This window comes from Artibeus jamaicensis, unplaced genomic scaffold, assembly GCF_021234435.1.
Source record: "Artibeus jamaicensis isolate MK-2021 breed Jamaican fruit bat unplaced genomic scaffold, CSHL_Jam_final scaffold_474, whole genome shotgun sequence".
NCBI classification, from domain to species: Eukaryota; Metazoa; Chordata; class Mammalia; order Chiroptera; family Phyllostomidae; genus Artibeus; species Artibeus jamaicensis.
In genome coordinates, this window is record NW_026522046.1 from 48,203,710 (window position 1) to 48,225,776 (window position 22,067).

The 22,067-nt window shown below is 55.1% G+C and overlaps 1 protein-coding gene across 3 annotated transcripts; it reads right to left on the reverse strand.

The window, feature by feature from the left end:
* Positions 1-1,362: 1,362 nt before the first annotated feature.
* On the reverse strand, positions 1,363-19,167 carry IFNAR1 (interferon alpha and beta receptor subunit 1). Of its 3 annotated transcripts, none has more exons than XM_053657794.1 (11): positions 18,956-19,167; positions 15,172-15,295; positions 12,000-12,184; positions 10,930-11,087; positions 10,687-10,825; positions 9,922-10,039; positions 7,875-8,071; positions 7,646-7,791; positions 5,217-5,367; positions 4,388-4,530; positions 1,363-3,359 (listed from the first exon to the last, which is right to left on the reverse strand). In XM_053657794.1, exons 1-11 carry the CDS (start codon positions 19,071-19,073, stop codon positions 3,108-3,110), a joined length of 1,731 nt encoding a protein of 576 aa, XP_053513769.1. In that variant the 5' UTR covers positions 19,074-19,167; the 3' UTR covers positions 1,363-3,107. The 3 variants fall into 3 exon arrangements, with proteins under 3 accessions (XP_053513769.1, XP_036983058.2, XP_053513770.1); XM_037127163.2 differs by having other exon boundaries at positions 9,922-10,042; positions 18,956-19,166; XM_053657795.1 differs by lacking the exons at positions 15,172-15,295; positions 18,956-19,167 and adding an exon at positions 12,268-12,658 and having other exon boundaries at positions 9,922-10,042.
* Between the last annotated feature and the right edge of the window lie 2,900 nt (positions 19,168-22,067).

Genomic DNA, 22,067 nt, shown 5'->3' on the forward strand with positions numbered 1-22,067 from the left:
ATCTTACCCGTCATTGGCTAACTGACCAAGCACTGGGGGCCAGTTATGGAAAAAGGAGCAGAAGCAGCGCTCCTGCCAGGGAGAGAAGCTTTGTCTCCTTAGTGGCTTTCAGTCCAAAGGTCGCTCACTCAGCCTTAGCCATGGGGCGGGGGTTACAGCTCCTGAAACCAGGCAGGGTGGTCCCCAACACAGACTTCAGAGTGGATGGTGTACTTTTACTCCATGAAGTTCACAATGCCCTTTTCATAAGTAAAATTCCAGAGGATTAAAGCTTTATGGAAACTGGGAACAGGCAAGAATTGAGTACCCAGAAAGCACTACACTCATTGTTACATATGTCAGGACTGATTCTAATACATTTTTTGAGAAAACAGGCCATCTTTCTTAGAGAGATAGGAAAAATGTTTTTCTTCTTCATTCCTTCCCTTTCCCCTCGGTCCTGTCCCCTTTAGGAAGTTTTCAGGACGGGGGTGAGGGCCGGGAGGGTGGCTGAGAGGAGAAACGTTTAATTTAAATCAGCTTCTGAGAGGTCTAGTTTTTCTATTTCCTCCCTCTTCCCAAGACCTTTTTCCTTTCTGAGTCAGAATATCCGCTCCATCAACTTTATATTGTCTGCAGTTACTGCTCCTTCGCTCCCAGCCCGCCCTCGGCCAGAGCCTGCGTTCCTTCCTCCTCTTGCCTCCTTCCCCTCAGGTGCACTCGATGACATTCTGTCCCCTCCGTCAGTGATCAGGCCCTGGCCACAAACCCCCCACTCCTGCCTCCCTGTGGCCCAGGCCTGGACTTGCAGCCCCCTAAACCCAAGGGAAAGAGCAGGGAGAAAAATCTGTGTGTCACTGCTGCTTGTCACCTTGTTTAGGGACCAGGGACTTCATTGGGCATCAGAGATGGATTTATTAAATATCTGCTTCCGTGTCCATCTTGAAAAAAACGAGAAAGCGCATCAAAAACACCAAGGTGGGAGGGCTCCCGGTGGACATCCACTGTGTTGGGCATCAGAGTCGAGGGCTTAGCCGCAGGGAGGCAGATGTGTGGGGACCCGGAGTCCCCTCGGGAGGTGCTTACCGCGAGAAGAACCTGGGGAAGCGCAGCAGCCTCGGCCCAGAGAGCAGAGCGGGGCAGGCGAGCTGTGCTCCAACCAGGTCCGCCACCGGCTGAGAAAAGTGTGCAAAGGGGTTTCCTGTCCAGGACAGGCAGTGGGATAGTGGCGGCGGCGGCAGGCAGCCCCTCGGGATGCATGATGCTGGCCACAGGGCGTGGGGCTCAGGGACCCGCCCTCGGACCACCAACTCCTGGGGAAGGGTCCGGCTGCAGCACCTCGGGTACAGAAACGTTACCAAGCTCAAGCACAACCAAGTCGAAGACTTTTGGCCCCTAGTTTTATTACATCAACATGAAAACTACTTACAGCAATACGGTTTAAGACAAAAACACAGAATTATCGGTACAAAAGGCTTTCAAAGGAGACAGGGAAAACATCTGCAAGTCCTTCTACAAGTCAGTGAACACACAGACACCATCAGAAACACTCACTCACATCAAACTGTGCATCTCACACTCGACCACCGTTTCCCGCACCTACACAGTGTTGGGCTCCGCACCAGGGCAGGGCCGGGGATGGGCCCGCGGACACGGGAGACACCTGCTCTCCCAGAGCGCGGGGGCTCGTGGGGGCAGTCAGACCTCAGACCCAGCAAACAAGTAACACGCCAGGCAGTCACGGGCTGCAAGGAGGGGTAAGAAGGGAAGTTTCAGTGCATTCTCTGATTCTTAGGTGCTACCAGACGCTGCTTTCGAGATGGCAGGCCGGGTAAAAGACACAGAACTCTAATGCTGTTTGTAAAATAACTTTTGTAGGTTGCGAAGTTCTGGTCAAATGCTGTTCTGAACAGCATTTCTAATGCTCTGAGGAGAACCTAGGCTCGGTGCTTCGTGGCCCTGTAATGGGCCATGGGCCACACAGTGCGTGTGGGCGTTAAGTGCGCATGGCCATGACAGCAGACCGTGCCACTGAGCACGCCTCTGAGACACTCGTCTACCTTCTATGTTAATACTAATCGCAGTAGTGCTGGCTGCAACAATGTAAATCTTTCACACAAAGTCTTAGGTTACATCTATCCATGCCAAGAGCCATCAGCGCGATAGTTTTGAGACAGGCCACCAGTGCCCCCAAGTCCAGAGTCTCAGGAAAAGGCCCGCTGGCCCATGGACAAGCGCCCAGCGAGGCTGCGGCAGACGGGGCATCCTGCGTGCGCCCGTCCCCACGGCCAGCGAGCCCGGGGCATCCTGTGTGCTGCTACCGAGGCCCAGACACCGCTCCTTGACAGCCACTGGGATCTCCAACCCTGGAGACGCGCTCCCACGTCTCAGGGGCCAATGTCAGCGGCGCCTCTTAGCTGCCACAACCGAGATTTCCTCGGCTCACATTGTCTGCAGCCAAGGCCCTGCCACTGACCTCTTCACTCCACCCCACTGCACATTCTGATCTGTCGCTCCACCTCGGGCGGAATCAGGCTTCTGGGTGACCGCAGGGAGAACCTGGTCTGAGCCCTGAGCCTCGCAAGCTCAGGGAGCTGCGACGCCGGACAGAGCCCACGCGCTTGGCACGAGTCCTCTGAGAAACGCCCGGTCTCACGTTCCTGGCACCTGAGATGCCTCTGGGGCGAGCTACCCTTTCAGGAAGTCTTGTCCGTGGTGGTGGTCGTCAGCGTTTCCAGAGAACCTCCCTAGGGCCTGCGTCAGTGGCAGAAGGAAAAGACCCAACATCTAAGCACCTCCTGAGGCACGCGGGGCTGTGTCCTCGGGATGAACAATGTGCAGTGACAGCGCAGCACCCAGCAGCGCTGTGACGGCATCGACCAGTGGGTGCACGAAGACCCCCCGAGGCCGGGACAGGTCTCTGAAGACGTCCCCCGGGGGGAAGCGACGTGGAAGGCCTGTCCCCAGATTCCTGCAACTGCTCTGTAAACAGGTGACGCACTCGCCTGTTTTTAGGACGCACGACACAAGGATGTTTCTCCTCCAACCAGCACACGTCCTCCCGGCACCAGGAGACACGAGGGGCCGAGGCCCGTGGCGGAGGCCAGCCATGCCCCCGGGGTTGGCGCTCACTCCCGCCACGCAGCGCCCTCCTGCCCAAGGTCGCCGCTCGCTCTGCTGCCGCTGGTCTCGTCATCGTCGTTAGAGTAGTTTCCCGAGTCCTCACTGGTCTGGGAATTGTACGTTTTGTGACCTTCACCAGTTCGACTAGTTTCTTCTACTAGGGCGATAGTGTCTATATTTTCAATTATAAAACATTTTTCAGTTTGCTCCTCGGAAGTGGAAAGTAGTATGTTCTTTAGTGACTGTTCAGAGATGTACTAATTTAAAAAAGAAAGAAAATAGAAATGGGTCACTTAAAATAATAAAAACCAACTTTCTAGTCTTATCAGCTTTTGTTTCCTACTGGAAAGTCCACTCAGACCCGACCCCTGCTCCCGAGGTCACGTGTGGGCTGGCGTCCTTCCCGGTGGGCGCGGCAGCGGGGCACCGGGGGACAGGCAGCGCGGGGCCTGGACTGTGGGCATTTGCCATAAAATATAAATATTTTATACCCAGTCCACAAAGACCCAGAGCACAAAAATGATAAAATTAAATTTCCCTGTCACAAAGGAATAGCTGTTGTCCCTGGCTGGTTTAATCTCTTCAACTTGAAGAGTATTAGAGTGCATCGGAGTGACTTTACACTCAGGGACATGAGAGAAACGTGTGCAGGGTGTTTTCATGGGACTCAGCACCCCCGGCGGGTCTCCGCCGCTCACCACATCGTGCGTGGGGAGGCGGCCCCGGCCCCCGCACAGCCCGGGAGGCCTGCTGGAGCCTGCGCAGACGCACCCCGGCCGGCCGGTTCTCCTCCACGTCTCTCCAGCCCCAGGGCCCGAGCTCTCACCTACATCTGGGACTGGCCTGGGAAGCCCCCGAGAGGGACACACCGCCCCGCAGGTCCAGGCGCAGGCCCACCGTACACAGGGCTTTCCCTGACTGTCCCGACCTCACAGGGCGGAGGGGGGGTGGTGGTACCAAGGAAGCTCGCTTTGTCTTTCTGCTTCCGAGGCGCTCCTCCCCTGCAGGCCCGGGACCTCGGCTCCTGCCCCGAGGGCAGTGGCTGGTCTTTCCAGGACTACGCAGACTTTCAGGGGTAAAACTGCCAGAACAGTACGAGACTATGGACAAACCTTGCTCTCCCCTGTGGTGTTCCATTAAACAAGTGTTCCCACAGTTGACTCGCTGACAAGGTGAGTCGGCACTGTCTTCTAAGTAGCAGAGAACACGTGTGTCCTGTACAAACCTGATGCGGTTGCCCTTTGTTTTAAGGACAATCCCGCTGTGATGCGGAAGAGCCACCCACCTGGTCGATGGCGGAGGGCGGTGCGCGGTGTGGGAAGAACACGTAGCCCACCAGTCTCCGGAGGCCCTGCAGGGCGCACAGGGCGAAGGTGACACCGAGCACAGTGCAGGTGACAGCCGTCAGCCAGGCCCTGGGAGAGTCTCCTAAACACAGGTCACGAAGCTTAGTGCCCACGGGGCTTCTGCCCACAGACGGGTTAAAAGCAGTGGCGGGTCGTGGGAGAGAAATGGGGCCGTGTGAAAAGGAATCTATTAAGTGAAAATCTGCCAAATAACATCCTTACGGATATTTCTGGCAGCGCTGAGCCCATGCCTGCTGTCGGCAGGACATCTGCTCTTCACCAGTGGCCCCCCCGGGAGGGACAGCCCCAGCCCCGAGCACCAGCCCCATGGCCAGCCGCCCCAGGACTCCGGGACCCAGCCCCGACCCACTCGCGTGAGGAGGGAAAATGCAAACCGGGAGCAGCCCAGTTCCATGTGAAAAAACAAATTCACAACGAAACTAACTGATTTTCACATAAGACTTCAAGGAGCATGTAAAAAATTTAAGTCTTATTTAATACTGAAAGGTAGTAACTACAGAAAGTCAATTATATGGACATTGGATGAAATACAAAGCATTCAAAAACCAGGGAATGGAACTGAGCACTAATGATATTTTCTAGAACTGAAAGACTTAGCCTGAAGGTCTACTTTTAATTCACGGTGTCACGGACAGCACATCCCCTCCGTTTCCGCAGTTAAAACGAAGTGCCGGACGGTTTTAAAGGACACGAGTCATTGGGAGACGGCCATTCCAGCGCCCCAGGCGACGCACTGAGGACTCTGACCTGGCTGTGTCCTCTCGCACACGGTGTCGCCGAACTCGCTTCTGCTGTTCCACTTGCGGGTGTGCAGGAGCGCCCTGGCCTTGACGCAGTACACGGTCAGCGCTTTCAAGTTCGGAATAATGAAGTCAGCCCTTTCCTCCGTAATTGTTTTCTATAAAAAGAAGCACATCATTGATAAAATTCAGTCACCTCACGAGATCATACAAGGAGCAGCTACCTTCTGAGTCCTTTGAATGGCCCATCTCAGACCAGCCGCTCCCAACACTGTTGGGGTGCGTTTAAGAAATACAGACTTGTCTTTGACGACACAATGTAACCAAGTCAGAAAGTTAAAGATGCTGCTGCTGAAAAGAAACACTTTTTTTTTTCAATGTACGGTTGCTTCTGGTGCATCCCCTGCTGGGAACTGGCCCCTGCTGGGAACTGGCCTGCAACCTACGAATGTGCCCTGACTGGGAATTGACTGGGAAGATCGTCTGGTTCGCAGGCCCGCAGGCCCGCGCTCAATCCACTGAGCTACACCAGCCAGGGGTGAAACACAATTATTTTTAAGACACTCAGACACGTTTATTAGGAACACGCGAACTGGGTGCCATGGCCATTGCACGGCCTCTGCCCAGGGATGGAGTGGGGGGCGGGGGCTCTGGCCCCCAGCTGCGGAGAGAAGGGATCCCTGACTGCTCTGTGGCCTGGGGCAAGTCACCTGTCTCTGGGGTGGACCTGCCACCAGATGGGGAGTGCGGAGGACAACGTGGCCTCCTGTCACAGCCGGCCATCGCCACGCCAGTGCGGACTGGACACCGAAGAGCACCGTGCACTGCCACACTGCCCTCCCTGGCTCGGAACTCGCCATTCTCCTCACTCACGAGTATCCCTGCCGTCACAGCTGGACATCAGGGCGGGCCTGCTCCATGGTCCACTCCGCCCTCCCCGGACGAAGGCCCACGCGGAGCACACACTTCTCCGGACGTGCGGCACACACACGAGGGTGGCCACATTGAACGCACACAGAGCAAGCATCACACCCTATCACAAGCTCTGTCTCCGCCTGCCAGGGAAGCTGCAATGGACACTCGTCCCAGATGTTTGCTGAAAGGACTCTCCCCGGTCACACGGCCCGGCGGGGCTGTTTTGGGAATGATGGAGACAATGCACGCAAAACCCTTCTGAACACACGCCTGACAGACAGTAGGCGCTCAGTACACACGAGCTGCTACTATTACTGTAGCCGCTGACGAGTGGCTCCCTGGTCCCCATGGGCCAGCACAGGACACAATGGCAACTGGAAGTTACCGAACCTCGACCACGTACCGTGCAGCATGCTAGGTACCACTTCATCCGTTACCCCCATTTAAACCTCATAAACAAGCTCCCAGAGACTGACTACCACGATCGCCACCATTTCGAGAGGAGACAGGCTCGGAGAGTAAAGCATGTTCCTGAAAACAGGCGTCGGACGATTCGGCAGCGTTGAGACGCAGACCCGGGTCTTCCTGAACGAGGGACAACCGCCCATAACTGTCACTGGGCCAAGTGACGCTGGGGCTACGGTGCGTGCAGACAGTTAAAGTAGCCAAGCACCTGGCATTTTCTTCAATTCCCGACAGAAAGTGAAGTTATAGAACTATTAACCAACTCAGTGGCGTAAGACTTTCAAAGGCTGCCTCCTAACTACAACCCACAGGACGGACGGTCCGGGTGGGCCTCGGACTGTCTGGGGCCATGGGCTCTCTTTGCCGGTGGCGTGGAGCTCTGGTGTCCGAACCAGGATTCCCGGCCCTCCATCAGGCTGCCCCGCAGGAGCCTCTGCAGGTGGCTCTTTCTGCGCCCCCTGCACCGTGAAGCTGAACGCAGGGGTGAGACTGCACTGGGCCAGGGGGGCTGGAGGGAGCTGCTCTGCCCTCCTAGAGCTGAGAGCCACTGCCACGGCTGTGACTCAGCCCCTCGGAACCCACACTGGCCCCACCGGAGGCGCCCGGTCCCTGGGAGGCACCTGGCACGCCCAGAGGCATCTCGTTTGTCACACCTGGGAGGAAGCTCTGCACCCAGAGGGAGCCCAGAGGCCAGAGCCCAGGTGGGCGTCCCAGGGCCTGGGAGACAGCCCCCCAGCCCAGCAGAGAGCGAGCCAGGCCAGTGACCCAAGCCAGTGACCCAGCGCTGGCCCACGGTGGCCGGGGACACACGCAGTTCCTGAGCCCCACCCCCGGAGAGCCTGAGTGGCTTCGAAGGTGCCCGGGGCCTGCGTCCTGCAAACAGCCCGGGGCGGGGGCGGGGGGCTTGGGGATGGCTGACATTCTTCCCGCCACAAATATGGGAGGAACCGCAGTTTCAGATCTGAAGAGCTCCCCAGAGTGTAAACTTCAAGCTTTTTTCCTTACCCGGTCAGTTATAACTCTAAACTATGAAATCGCACCACACGGTCTTTTTACCTCCACGTTTGAAGTGTGTTCCCAAAGAACAATTTCGTAGGTTGGCAGGTAGCGCTGGTGCCCAGCCTTGCTCTGCGGGCCCACGAAGACGCGCAGCGAGCTGCTGTTGACGGCCTTCAAGACCGTGAGGGGAGGGGGGACGGCGGCTGGAAGACACGCGTGCGGGTGCGGGTGAGCCCAGGCTGCGACGGCCACCCCAGCACCTCCCCGGAGAGTGCTGCTGGCTCACCCTGGCTCTCGGTGTCGAACTCCTTCTCCTGGGACCACGCGGACGTGCGGTTCCCGCAGGAGGCGCGCACGCGGAACAAGTAGAGCCCCCTGGAGAAGGTGCTGCGGGGGAAGGCGCACTGCGCGGCTCTGACGTTCTCGCAGCTCCGCACCGGGGCCCACTTCGCCTCGTGGTTTGCAGTCTTTTTCCAGTAGGTGCTTTTGAGACAAAAAAGAAGTTGGTTTTTGAAAAGCTCCAAACACACTCATTTTATCGAGTGCCCGGAGCAAGTTACACGCCGTGGTCCCCGCCCTCAGGAAACGGGTGACGCACACGGCCAGGAGGCTGACAGGGCGGTGACCTGTCCCAGGACCTTGGTCCCCAGGAATGCCGCAGGCTGCTTGCCAGACACAGCCCCTCCCTCACTGCCCCTCCCGCCCAAAGGTCCCGCTGACCCCGGGGCGGGTCTCCACCACCGGGGCGGTGACATTTCACCTCACCGTGGCCCTGAGAGGCCTGTACCCTGGTGTACACATCACCCCTGGGTGTGGGCAGGACCCACAACTCCTGACTCAGTCACATCAGTGCAGGAAAGATGAAGAGATTTTACAAGTGAAATTGAGGTCGAGAGTCAGTGGACTTCGAGTGAATCCAAGAGGGTGTAGACGGACCCTCGTCACCTGTCTCGTGAGGAGCTCCAAGGAGCAGGCCACCGTGAGCCGTGCGGCTGGAACGTGCCTCCTGCCAGCAACACAGGAGCGCAGGACGGGGCAGGGCGCCGCGCCTCAGATGCGCCGGCAGCCGGGCCCCGAGGCAGCAGGCATCCTTCTCCAGGCTGCTGAGCCCATGGCAGTCGGTTGCAGAACAACAGGAGACCAGCACCTCTCTCTATCCCACCTCCTGTGTGTCTCCCCTACCCCCGCTCCCCGTCGGCTACAGCCCAGCCCAGAGCGCCCTCCTGCCCACGTTTGTGCCCGATTCAACAGTCAGCTCCTGCCAGAAGGCTGCTCAGGTCTCTCCAGACCCACCACCTCTGCATTTTTAACTTCTGCTGCCTTAGAGTTTGTGTTCCGCTCCTCAGTCGTAAATGACACTTGGCAATGCCCGCTAACGTCAGCTCAGGTTCCTAGAACCACCTGTCTTGTCCTCCTGGACCTTCATAATCCCTTCAGTGCTCCGTGCACAGTGCCAAGCACACACACGAAACTCGGGGACCAGCCTTCCGAGGTCCCTGTCCCTCTGCAGCCTGTGGCCGTTCCCAGAAGACTCCTGCGGCGTCCTGCCCGGTCTGTGAGGTCACACGTGCACAGAGTGGCAAGCGCACACTCGATGCCTCTCCAGCACACACCTGCTCTTGGCCCCAAGCTGATGCCCCAGGACAGAGAGAAGTCCGTCTCGGCTGCGCCTGCCTCCTCCTCCCTCACCTGGACCTGCCCTTGTTGCTCTGCTTCTCTGCCCTGGACGCTACCCCCCCATCCCCTTCCCCAATTTCCCTCTTCTCTTCTCCCTCCCCTTTTGTCCCCCACAGTTTCCATCACAACTGTGCCCTCCCACTGCGTGGGTCAGACTCCATCCATAGCTCGCTGGTCTCCACTCAGCCACACAGAGCACAGCTCTTCCCAGCCTTCCTCAATCCCCACTCCAGTGCCCACTAAAAACCCGTCAAAACCACTGAACTGGTAAAGGAAAGGGGAAGGCGGACCCGAACGGGCTGGTCCCAGGGCCACTGCTGAGTGTCACAGGCAGGAGCGGGCCGCGCCAGGCACTTGATGGAGGAGCCGGCTGGACAGAGGAGCCGGCTCACCAGGAGAACCGCGCCTTCCCAAGGAAAAGGACCGGGCAGGGCACCGCACTTGTGAGAACACACTCGCCTTGCGACAAGGCAGAAACCCAGGCCCAGCAAGACTCAGCCTCACCCCGGAGAGCCAGGACCAGAACGGAGCATCCCGTCCCCACGGCAGAGCCAGCTCCTGGGATCCAGCCCAATGGCAGGAGCCGGGCCCGTGAGAACCCGTGGATGACCCTGCCGAATAAACCACACTAAAGGCCTGCTCGGGCTGGAACTTACGAGAGCCACTGCGCTTGGAAAGTCACGTTCTCGTGGGTGTAGTTCCACTGAAGGACGTAGACCTGATCCTTCCCGCTGACCTGCAGGTTCTCTGGTGCGGGCAGTCGGTCAGCATTTTCTACTAGAAGGCAAAGAACACAAGAGGGCCCACGTTTCAGTGTGACGAGGAGCGGGGTGGACCCGGACATCCGGGCGAGCGGGCCACGGGCCTGCAGCGCCGAGGGGTGCTCGCACAACGGACTCCCTGCGGCCACGGAAAAGAATGCAGGGCACTGGAGGGTTGGGGGGGCACTGGCGGGTGGGGGGGGCGCTGCATACAGATCGTGGATCCATCAGGTGAGATGAGAGGCTGTGAACTCCCCCTGGCGGGACCCTGTCTTCTAAATGTGAACCACGGAAGGGCTGTGTACGCCTGTCTGTGTGCTGGGGTCGCCCTAGAAAGGTCTGACGGAGACCCCGCGCTGCCGCTCGCTGGCGCAGGGGACTGGGGCCGGTGGCCGGAGCGGCATCGCTGACTCTGGGTGTCCCAGCGCGCTCCTGTGCTAATGCTGTCTTCACAGAGGCAGCGTGTCTGGAAGTCTGTTCCGGCAACGCCCTCCCCCTTTCTGCGGATACTGAACAGACCTTTTGGCTTCTGCCACTGCTTTTGTTTTAATGCTCATTAAACCACCCTACAAACTTCAGCAGCAAAAATGCCTGCAACGCCCAAACCGACAGACTGCCGGCCTCCCCGTTCTCACTGCGCCCAGAGCCACGCGCACTCACCGGTGGTGTTCACGCAGCGCAGGGGGCTCTCCACGGAAGGCCTCCTCTGCAGCAGAAGCCTCGCCTTCACTTTCACACAGTAGGTAGTCTCGGGGGAGAGGGGGCTTATCCGGTATCTGGGGTACACAGTATGGAATGTCTGTGACAAAAAAGCACAGAAGTCTGTTTTTAACAGTACAGGGCCAAACTCCAGAACTCACGCCGTCCGTCTCTCAGATGAATCAAGGACGGAAACGTGCTTACCTGAACGTCTGAAGCGCTCTTCCACAGGACTACGCTGTAGTTGAACCTGGACTTGTCCATGGCCCACATGAGACTGTCTTTTCCTCCAGGAGGAGAGATGCTTACTATTATCGCCTTATCTTCAGCTTCTAAATGCACCTCCGGAGGGCCAATTCGAGCTGTAAAAACCGAAACGTTCACTATCTAACCTCTCCCACACGGCGCCCAGTCACCGAACAAGTAACTGAGTGTTTTGCGTGTGTCGGCATGGCACACCAGAAAGAGGGCCAGAGACACAAGGGTTTCCAGGAAGGGGGGGTGGTGATCACGTGGATGCCACAGGGAACCGGACCCCGAGAAGGCCGGGAAGTCACGGGTGACCCTGAGAGTGGGTTCAGTGTAGCGACGAGGCACGAAGCCCGGACGGAGAGGGCAGAGGTGTGGGGGAGGAGGAGGGGCAGAGTGAAGGCTGCAGACCCCCGTGCGGGTTCCGTGGGGGCGGCAGCTCTCAAAAGCTTGGGTCTCAGGGTCTTTTTAGAGAAGCCGAGGGCCTGAGAACCCTTCTTCGTCAGGTCATGTCCTTTGATGTTTAGCACATTAAACATTAAAAGTGATAAAAATTTAAATATTCAATTCATTAAATATAATGACCAAACCACTATAACCAGTATTTGTTATAAAAAACACTACATTTCCCCAAGCCAACCAACCAACCAGTCAGCAAAAGCGCGAGTTTCCCATTCTGCTCAAGTCTCCTTCCTGCTCAGCTGACAGACAGCTTGCCCTGCACCTGCCCCACCCCTGCCCCGTGCACCTGCCCCGCACCTGCCCCATGCACCGCCAGCCCCACAGCCCACACCCCGCCGCTTTGGAAACCGCCCCAGGGCGCTCAAGAGAGGCTGGAAAAGGCGAGCGAGCCTTCCGAGTTCTGACGGATCTGGTCCGCCACCCGGACGGGCTCCTGAAGCAGGGGCTTTGAGAGCCACAGCGGTGGGGAAGGCAGACAAGGCAGGCGGGGGCACGGACGAGGGGTCTGAGGTGGGACACCTGCCGAAGGACGTGAGGACGCTCAGCTGGCGGCTTTTCCTTACCTTCATGCTGTGGTATAAAAGCGTCCAGCTCGTGCCATGGAGAAGTGCTGTTTCCTTCTTCTGCTCTTATACGCAATTTAATTTCGTCATAGACATTTATGTTCGTGTCGAGTAAAGAAAAGTCGCAGTTGGTACTGGCAATATACTGACACCCAGGCAATTTCATCCAATTATTCGTCTCGAACCTTTAAAATAAGAAAGCAAATGAATGAACGGCTGAACAGATGAAACACATGACGGTGTGTCGGACAAGCTTTCTGTTACTGACATTATAAACCTAGTTTGTTGCTTCTTCTACGTGAGTGGCTGTGCTGCTGACATTCCAGCGCATGACCTTCCACGCTGCCGATGCGGTTCACCACGTTATCATTCACAGAAGGATTCGTTCTGGCGCAGAGTTACTTGGAAGCTCTGTCATTTTGTGGGGGCTGCATTCAGATATCAGAGTGGCAGAGAAAGCCATGACCTACAAGGTGAGCGTGGGCTGGGCTGGGCGAGTTCCGGAGCTTCTCTTCTGTCCTTAAAATTGGGCAGCTGGGCCTGAGGGTTCCCTCCTGTGAACGGAGGTGCTGGCCCCAAGAACGGCCTCGGAATCGTCACAGTTGGAGAATTTCTGCTGCCCCTCAAAATCGAAGCATCCTTCTTTCCCGCCACAAAGAACTTAAAAGAACTTAAAATAACAAGAACTTAAAATAACAAAGAACTTAAAATAACAAGCACTCGTGCATTCCTCAACGTGGACCAAATCAATCAGAAAGCTTCAGTGACTAATGGGAGGGTCTCCAGGCCCGTGAAGAACTTGGCGGCCACCCCGTGTCCACACCAGATGGGGCCTGTTGCCGCAGAGGGGAAAGCACTCTGGAGTAAGGACGAGGGGCAGCGAGCAAACAGGAGGTTCCAAAACTTTACCTACCAAGCCCCGCCCACCCGGAGGCAGAGAAGCTGGGTGGGGAGGCCGTTCAGTCCAGCTTAGTCCAGAGTCCTAGCATTCGCTTTGTCTTTGTGACGCTGCAGAATTCATTTTAAAGATGTTTATGACAACAGAAACGAGGGGTGATTCCCAAACAATCATGGTGCTGACACAAATACAAGTCTGATTTTCCGAAACGCAAACATTCTTCGGAACGACCACAGCACACACTGGCACAGGGCACGCTGCCTCCCCGGCCGGGCCCTCCCCGGCGGCACCCGTCCGGGCTCTGCCAGCTGGCTGCACGGGCACCGAGGCACCTCCGTGCAACGGGACAGCGCGGGAGGACGCTGCCGCACCTCGAACCCCGCACTGTTTTTGGTAGTTGTGTTCTCCTCAGATATCGCTTATTAGAAAAGACAATTCCGGAAAAAGGAGGCGGCAGCAGGGTCCGGGGCAGGGGCACAGCACACAGGCCCCTTCCAAGCGGGGACCACAGGGGGCCACGGTACAACAAGGCGATGTGAACTCGGCCACACTCCGTGGTCCATTCATCTGGATGCTCTGGCCTTAAACGGGAAACTTCCTGGGTGACCGGTGGCCGGTGCTGCTGGCTCTCGAACCGATTCTGGGAGAGGCTGTAGGCACCGTCGTCTGAGCCTGTGTGGGCCCACAGGCTCCGCGTTTTAACGGCTTCTTCGAGGGTCTGTCACTTGTCAACAGTGACCTGTGTCCTCTGTTGAGAAACATGGCACTCTCCAGGAAACCGCGTCCTCTGACGACACGCCGGCAGACCGCTTGTGCCCCGCCACCGCCCTGAGGGCCTCCTGGGCAAGCGCTCAGCGCTCACGACAACCTGCTCAGCCGGACGCTTTGTCGTCGGGGTGTCCAAGCCCCGTTTGCCCGACAGTCCTGGTGTGAGCCTGCCGGTCCAGCTCCTGCAAAGTTACCTGCCTCTTTCCACCCCCAGAAACATCTGTTTCGGACGCTAACGTACATACACGGTCGGAGTTTTTCTCTCTACTTCCGTGACACACAAGGAGACCGGCGGACAGCACAAGGGGCACAGGGCGGCCTCACACGTGTGAGTGGCAGCGCGCTCCACGAGCGCCCCAGATGTGCAGGCCGGCACGTCCGCCCCAGGCCGCTGTTTCCAGAGCCGTCAGAGCACAGTGGAGGGAGACACGGGACACCCCACACCCGGAGGTCCGGGGGACAGCAGGGGGTGGGCCAGTGGGCACCGAGGACCTGGACGGAGCAGCGGCCCGGGCTCTGTTCTGGGGACGGGGGTTTCTGTCAGGAAGGGCGTCTGAAGTCACCTTTACCACTTTTGAACCAGTTGTCTGATAAGAAAACTCTGAACTAAGGCAAAGAACACAACTGGTAACAGATGTCCACATTAAATTTAAAGAAACCCCCTAGAGATAAAAATTCTTACATGGGCGAGCAAAAGCAGGCTTACAGTTGTTCACTGGGAAATAATACAATAATAGATAAGTAATCGTGTAGGAATGAACCGTTTCACGTGCTCACAGCTATAAACCTACTTTTACCCATCCCATGTTATCAATTCTGAGAAAAACTGTCTATGAATGAATGTGTACACGCACACACACGTGTGTGTAACAGTAACAGCAGAAGAGGGGCGGGTGGCAGTGGGTGAAGCAGTGGGGACCTGGTTCTGCCCATGCCTGTGTCCTGGCTACGGATCACCAGCCCTCTTAGGGACAGGAACAGGGACAGGGGTGTACACAGGCCCCAGCACCCCAAACAAAGCACTGGACTCCCCGGGCAGCGTCCCCCTGGAATCCCTCCTTCTGGGACCCCTGCCTGCCTAGCCCCCTGGCCAGCTGCCACGGAGTGGGGAGCTGCACTGGGGAGTGGGCCCCGAAACCCCACATCGCGGGCTGTGGAGGTGAGAGAGAGGCCTGTCTGCAGGAGACCTGCCATCCTGGGTCCCCTCTGCCTCCTCCGGTGTCTGCCACGCTCTCGCTCAGAGTGGGGTTTCTAGTCGGAGTGGGTGGAGCAGCCAGAACCGAAGGCCATCGCCAGCAGCTCTTCGGGGTCGATGCCCAAAGAGAAGGTCAACTGAGTCTCTAACTGCAGAAAGGAAGTTACACGTAGTATGTAGACACAAAATTTCTTTAAGAAATGAACAAACCAAATGTTACAACAATCTGAAAAAAAAAAACCCATGGTGCTGGAATTATAAAAATGTTTCAGACGACTCTGGCCACTGGGTCAGCAGAGTCACATACGTACGTCTGGTAATCTGCCGAGAAAGTCACATTCCTGCCAGGACCACTGCTGCCGGCCCACCGCAGGGTGAAGGTGTCATCGGTGATGGAGACTTCCACATCGTGGGGAGGTTTCAGGTGTGTTCCCCCTACGAAGGTAACAAGAAAGAAGAGTTATGGACACACTACAAATATTTGTTTAAAATATTTTATTTATTTATTTTTAAAGAGAGGGGAAGGGAGGGAGAAGGAGAGAAAGAGAAACATCCATGTGTGAGAGAAACACCAGCTGGTTGCCTCTCGCACACTCATCAACCCAGGTGTGTGCCCTGGGTTGGGAACTGAACCAGCGCCCTTTCAGTTTGCAGACAGACGCCCAAACCACTGAGCCACACCAGTCAGGGCCACTGCAGGTGTCTTTAAAAATGTCAGTCTTCCCTTCACATGCCTGATTAAAGAATAGATGCATTTACACATAATAAAGTATATAAAAAAAATCTACCAACACCTAATGGTTGCTCTTAGCATAGAAAAGCTGCCAACTATTTATATCTCTGCATCGGAAAGCTGGAAAAAGATTGAGTTTTTAAATCCATAAAAAGTGTTATATGTCAGTTATATCCCAATAAAAGCGGAATAAAGGAAAAAAGTGGGCATTGTTTTTTAACTGAAAAAAAATTCTCTGTGTAAAAAGAGAAGCTTTGTTTGGTCTGGAAGTCACACTGACATTGGGGACTTAGGGTCTGACCGTGTATAGTCTCATGTCCTCTGCTCCGAGACAGGCCTCACCCCTCTGGGAGAAAACCTGGCAGATGGGGCTCCATGGCAGACAGCGGTCCCAGGGAGGACTGCTCCCTGAACCAAACCCTAAGACAGAGCAGCTCGAGTGTCTGTCACGTCAGCCATCAGCCAGGTCCACAGGGACCCAGGAAGGTTCCAACCGCAGACACCCAGCCCGAACCCTCCTGTGTAGATATTTTTAAGGACGTCCACCTAGAGACCTTCATCACTTACACTTCTAGTACAAATCTTCCACCAGTTGGACGCCTCTTTCCCCGGTGCCTGTCTCTCTCATGGGCTCTCAAAACTGGTGGGACAGAGACTGTTTTGTGTCAAACATAAATCTCCAAACCAGACAAGTCCCTCAGGGCAGGGTCTCTGTGTACCTTGCAAACTCAGTCTTTCAGAGTGTTTAGCATAATGCTGGGTTCGAGGGAACTCCTTCCACGTCAGGAAGGTCTGGGTTTTTGCGGTGACAAACCACAATTTTTGAAAGACCAGCTTTTACACCGATCTCTGCTCCCTACGACAGTTCCAGCCTTTACTCTGCCACAGGGCAGGTGCGCCGTCTCCCTGCAGACCGCTCGCTCCCACCACGGTCCCAGTTAGCACACCTTCCTTACCAGGTCTGCCCCTTTTCTTTCCAGTTGGAGAAGTTACTGTATGGAATCAAAGGGCGGACAGTAAAGAGATCGTTTTCTGTTTCGTTTGTGCTTTTAGATTCAGGGAGGTGCTCATGGCCTGTCCCTACCCTGTTTTCTGGTTCCCACGCCTTGTTTCTGCGATCTTGCCCCTGCGCAGAATGCTTGCCCTTCGACCCTGTGAAACTTCATTCCCACCCCACCCACTGGCATTTTATGGAGCGCATGCACCTGGAGGGCCATGAACACAGACGTTAACAAAAGATCTGATGGCATCTGTAGTATCCAGTCCAGAATATCCCACTTCTGCAGTTCTGGGCCTTGAGATGGGAAGAGCAAGTCTGAGGGGCACTTCCTCGGGGATGCAGCCCCTGTTCAAGGAAGGAGGCCCTGGAGCTGGAGGCGACCCGGCCTCGAGAGATCAGCAAGTAACTGACTGATAAACAGAGACTGGGAAACAGTCTACTCAGCAGGACTTTGGATGTCACAGATTTTGTTCTATTATTATTGGCAGTACCCTCTGGATAATAGTTCACCTCACCCTTTCAGCATGTAAAATACATAATGGGCACTTCGTGCAAACTCGTATGTATACAATTGGTTGCTTCCAATCTTTCACATTCATGTCAATAACTGGACAGTTTACTGTTTTAAAAGTCTGACATAAATCCAAACACATGCACCTGCATATATATAAACTTCCTCCCATAGTTCACACCATGTTCTTATTAGGGTCCAAGAACCGCTCTTACCAGGCTTAACAATATGAATATTCGTGTGACCGTGAAAGACAGAGCAACGTTGCAATCTCAAGCTAAGGGTACCACCTCATTTCATTCTGAACAGTACTTTTCCTTTTAGAAAACAGCTGGCCATTGAGAGATGGGCTCAACTTCCAGGCCCGACTTCCTGGGTCTGATTTTCCACTTGGCTCCGGGCAGCCATCCTGGCCTGGGGGTGGGGGGGTCACTTAGCCTCTCAGGGCCTCACTTTGCTCATAGCAAGAACCAGGACAAAGGTGCCTAGCGGTTGATTTGAAGCTGAAGGGAATTCATACATTCCAAACAGTGTTTTCAACCTTTTTCATTTTGTGGCACACATAAACTAATTACTAAACTTCTGTGGCACACCCAAAAAGTGTAACATTTTGGGCCTATCTGACAAAAAAATAGGTGTAATTTTGATTCACTCACACGGGACGGGTATTGTCTTGCTGGCTGTGGTCATTTTTACTCGACCCTCTAAGGCAAGAGAGGTCAGCGCCCCTGGCGGCGCAGCTGGGTACTGCCTGTTCTACCGGTTTTTGTAGCACAAGGTTGAAAATCACTTTGAGTCGTACCTGGCACATAAGACAGTTAAGAACACAATAAATACTACCTGTGTATAAAATTTACTTTTAGCCTCTCTTCTCTAATCTAGATTAAAATTAGGATCTTTAAAAAATATTTACTTTTTAATTACGGATCTTAATGCACAGCCTCCTGGAATGTTAATTTTACACAAAAACTGTGGGGAAAGTCTTCTTATGTTAAAGCAAACACCAGTTTAATGCAAATTTTCATGAACCAAAGACTTCAAAGAAATGACCGCACCACGAGCCCATCACCACCCGCACACTATACTGTACGCCACACTGGTGGCAAGGTTTGAGAAACAGAATACCAGGTACCTCATTGGGAGGGGGTGGTTTTCTAAGCGAACGGTTAAGTGTTTGAATCCCCCAGGCGGCCTTCCGGACCCCTGGGTACCTGCCCTAGGTTGCCAGACCTTTTCTCTTTGGGAATCCCGCCCGCCTTCCCCGCCGCCCCGCAAAATCGGCGGTACAGCAACTGCCTTCCCCCGCGCCTGAACACGTCCCCGCTAAGTAGTTAGAAGGGCAGCAAACGAGCTCCGTGCCTCTGGCCTTTGCATTCCGGCCGTGCAGTTGTCCTTTGTTACTTTATATTAGACTCTAGGAATCCTGAGGACAAGGAAATTACTGGAATCTTATCTCCTTCCCATGTGCGAGGAATTGTTTACTAAACGGAGGAAACGGCTTTCAGGGACAGCAGCACAGTTCGTGGCTCTCGCTTTAAATCAGGCTGTCCAGCCGGGCTCCCCGATTTTTCACCAAGAAAACGAGCTCGACCCGAAGGCTCTCGACGCCCAGCACTGCGGGAGCGAAGGCCCGGGGCACCGGGGCGCTCGCCGCTGGGGGAGCGGTGGACGGAACTTCCACACTGCCTCCTCTTGCTCGGTTCCAGACCAAGTGGGTTTCAATCCGTGCGCTGGGGCTACGGATGACCCGAGTTGTGGACCTCCGCCCCGTGCCACCCACGTCTGGGGGCCGTGGCTTCCAACACCGCCGCACCCCAACCGGGAGCTTGTGCGCGGACCCCGGCCTCTCACCTGCGGCTGCGGACAACACCCATGGTGGAGCAGCGACCAGAACCAGGGCCGTCACGACCAGGAGGGCGACCATCCTCCGCGGCCAGCCGCCAATCCCTCCGCTCGCATCCAGGGCCATCCTAGCAGCGCGGCGACTAGGCCGGCGAGCCCGAAGCCCCCCGGCGGAGCGCCGCCCCGCGCACGCCCAAGCCGGCCGTCATCCCGCCCCTCCCCCCCCAGCCCGTGCGCACGCGCAGCCTGCGGCGCACGCGCAGTCTCCCGACTCTGCCGCCCCTGTTGGTGCCTGGGGCGTGGGCGGTGCCGGCCTGGCAGGGTGTAGGGCCGCCCCGCCCCCTCCTCGCACCCCCGCTTTCTGGGCAGTGACTGCCCCCTCGGGGTCCACCCTCTTCTCGAAAAGCCGCGCCTAACGGGAGCCCTGGGTTCCCGTTAGGGAACGGCAGCGACCAGGCTCGTTTCCAGTGCTCCCGCGCAGGCCTGGCGACCCTGAGTTTCTGCCTCCCTCCCGGCGGATCCCCGCCCTGCTAGCCGACGCCCGGCCGGGGAGGGCGTGTCTGGGAGCCTAGGGGTGTGGAGAGGCGGGAGGGCGGGGTCTGCCGGTCGACCGAGTCGTTTCCCGGGCGGAGAGCGCCGCAGCCCACGCAGTGGTGTCAGCGCTCGCTTTCCGGGCGGCCGGGCCGAGGGGCGAACCGAAGGCCCCAGGCTTGGGGACCGCCAACTCTTATCGGGAGCAACCTGAGTCCGCCCTTCAGTTGGTTATTTACATACGTTAATAGATCATGGGCATTATGAAAATAAATGAAATGTATGAACGATGAGAGGTGAAATAAGCAATTACACGCTTAGCTGTTAATTGTAACACCTAACTATTAATGATCGATCATATGGCAAAAGGAATATTTGGAGAGAAGAACGCGATTCAACGTGCCTTATGAACAGCTTTGAGGTATAATTTGCGCGCCATGGAATTCACCCATGCTAAGTGAGCAAACTGGGTGATCGCTGTGCAGTTCAGCGGTTCTTTGCTTTGACTCCGAGGTTGTCAGTGCTTTGTTTTAACGATGTCATGGACGGAAAAATACCCCAGGAGAACATGTGAATCCAAATGGAAAAAGGAAATTCCTGGTTGCAATTACTAAATCATATTCATGAAAGGATTTTCCAAGGACTCTTGGACTTAAGGGTTTTGTTCAAATTCCATTTCCTGCTCCCAAAAGTTTTCATACAAACTAGTTGGGATAGGTCACATTTTTACATTTAGGACAGTGGGCCCCACACCAACTGAAACCTTTCCTTTGGAAGATTTTTCTTAACGTTGGGCCCCAGCCCCCTCTCCCAAACACGCACTCACACTTTAGTGGGTAGCTAGAGTTTTTATACATGCACACAGCGTTTCTGACAACAGAAAAATCATATCCAAATGGAAATACCCTCAAAGATATTTAAAAGTGTAAGAGTTATGTCTAGGTTATAAGTACATAGTTGCTTTGGATTTTCACCTGCTCACAATAAAACATTTTAAGGCGTGAGGCAATAAGTCAAGCCCGGGGATCTCGACTGCACCTTCGGAGAAGCCGAAAAATCCACAAGGAGGACTGGGTGGAATAAACGTTGCCTTTGTCACTCGCATTACGGGGGGCAGGTTGGTGGGCAGGTTGGCAAGCAGGATCGCATCCCCTTGTGTCTGAGACTTGTTTTTTTAATTACTTAAAGTTGTTCAATTACAGTTGTTTGCATTTTTCTCCCCAGCACTCCCCCTGCAGCCCAGCCAAACCCACCTCCCTCCTTTGCTTCCACCCTCTCCCTTGGTTTTGTCCATGCGTCCTTTATAGTAGTTCCTGAAAATCCTTCTCCCCACTGTCCCCCCCCCCCCCGCTATTGTTAGATTGTTCTTAGTTTCAACGAGAGACTTGTTTTAAGGGGTGCCAGGTGAAGGAGGCACGCCCCCTGCACCACATTACCTCAATGTAAAGAAAAGGTCAAGAAACAGTCACAGGACAGGAAGCCACTCCCAAAAGGTGATGAGGAAGTTGCAAGTCATTCCCAAAAGAAGACACCTTCCTTCTGGCCAGCGGCCCTCTGACCAGCCCTCAGTCATGGGCGGGGGAGGGCCACACATTGACCCCCCCGTGAGGGATTCGGTGGCTCCTTTTGGTTTTCGGTGTTTGTGACATGTTTAGTGCTCTCTGCCTGATAAGGAAAAGCTGCTGTCTGTTTGGAGGGAGGCTGGGCACCTTCCCCAGAGCCAGGCGGGGTGGGGGCTGGGCTCCTCTCCTTTGCTTCTCTTTTCTCAGTGGTCACTGTCCTGAGCTACCCACTGTCTAACATGTAAAATATGCAGCACGTGTTATGTCATAGATAATGTAATAGTGTCTCTCTGTATGTGTACATACACCCATATATGTATTCTGCCAGAAGCAGGGCTCCGTCACTCTCCTGTTGTTAAGTCCTTCCTCCTCCCCCTTCCTTCCCTGTCTCCTTCTTCCCAGAAAGCCGCACTTGCTCCATTGACCCTCGTGTCTCTCAATCTGTTCTCTCTCGTTTTTATGTGTTTGTGTTTTTGACCTTGATTGGGAAGCATGTATTTGACCTTTAACAAAACTTTTATTTCTTCAATCGTGGCTTTAATTTTCAAAAGCCTTACTCTGACCACTCCTGGTTTTCAAAGCAGCATCTCCTTCTTGTTTCATGGGCGTGTGAGCATCTCAGACCATGTGCGGTTCGGGTTTTTGTGACGTTTTCTTCTTTTTGACCTTGTTTTTCTTCTAGAGTAACTTTGTTCTATCTGCTTGTCCTTGTCTTTCTCTTCTATGCTGTTCACTTTTCTCCTTGTCTAGTAAACTTCAAGTGTCCATTTGTTAAAAGGACAAAGGTTTTGTTTTATTTTTAATTTCAAAAAAACACCTAAAATGGTTCTTAGGCATCGTAACTAATGTCTTATTTAGTAGAGCGAGTTGTTTCTGGGTGGGAGGTAAGAAAGGGTTGTGAGCCCCCGAGAGCAGGCTGCTCTCAGTGCGACCGCCCAGCCTACTGGACGGCGAGTGTGAGGCTGAAGGGGCAGCACTGAGTGGTATGTGTCCCCGCCCCCCAACCCCCATCTCTTCTCACTGCGACC

Bases quoted from the DNA above. Each gene is read 5' to 3' on its own strand.
- IFNAR1 (XM_037127163.2), bottom strand. From the start codon at position 19,073: ATGGCCCTGGATGCGAGCGGAGGGATTGGCGGCTGGCCGCGGAGGATG. The intron at 11,088-11,999 runs GTAAGGAAAAGC...CGGTTTTTACAG, and splicing joins TTTTATACCACAGCATGAAG to CTCGAATTGGCCCTCCGGAG. The intron at 10,043-10,686 runs GTGAGTGCGCGT...TTTGCCTTCTAG, and splicing joins GCGCTGCGTGAACACCACCG to TAGAAAATGCTGACCGACTG.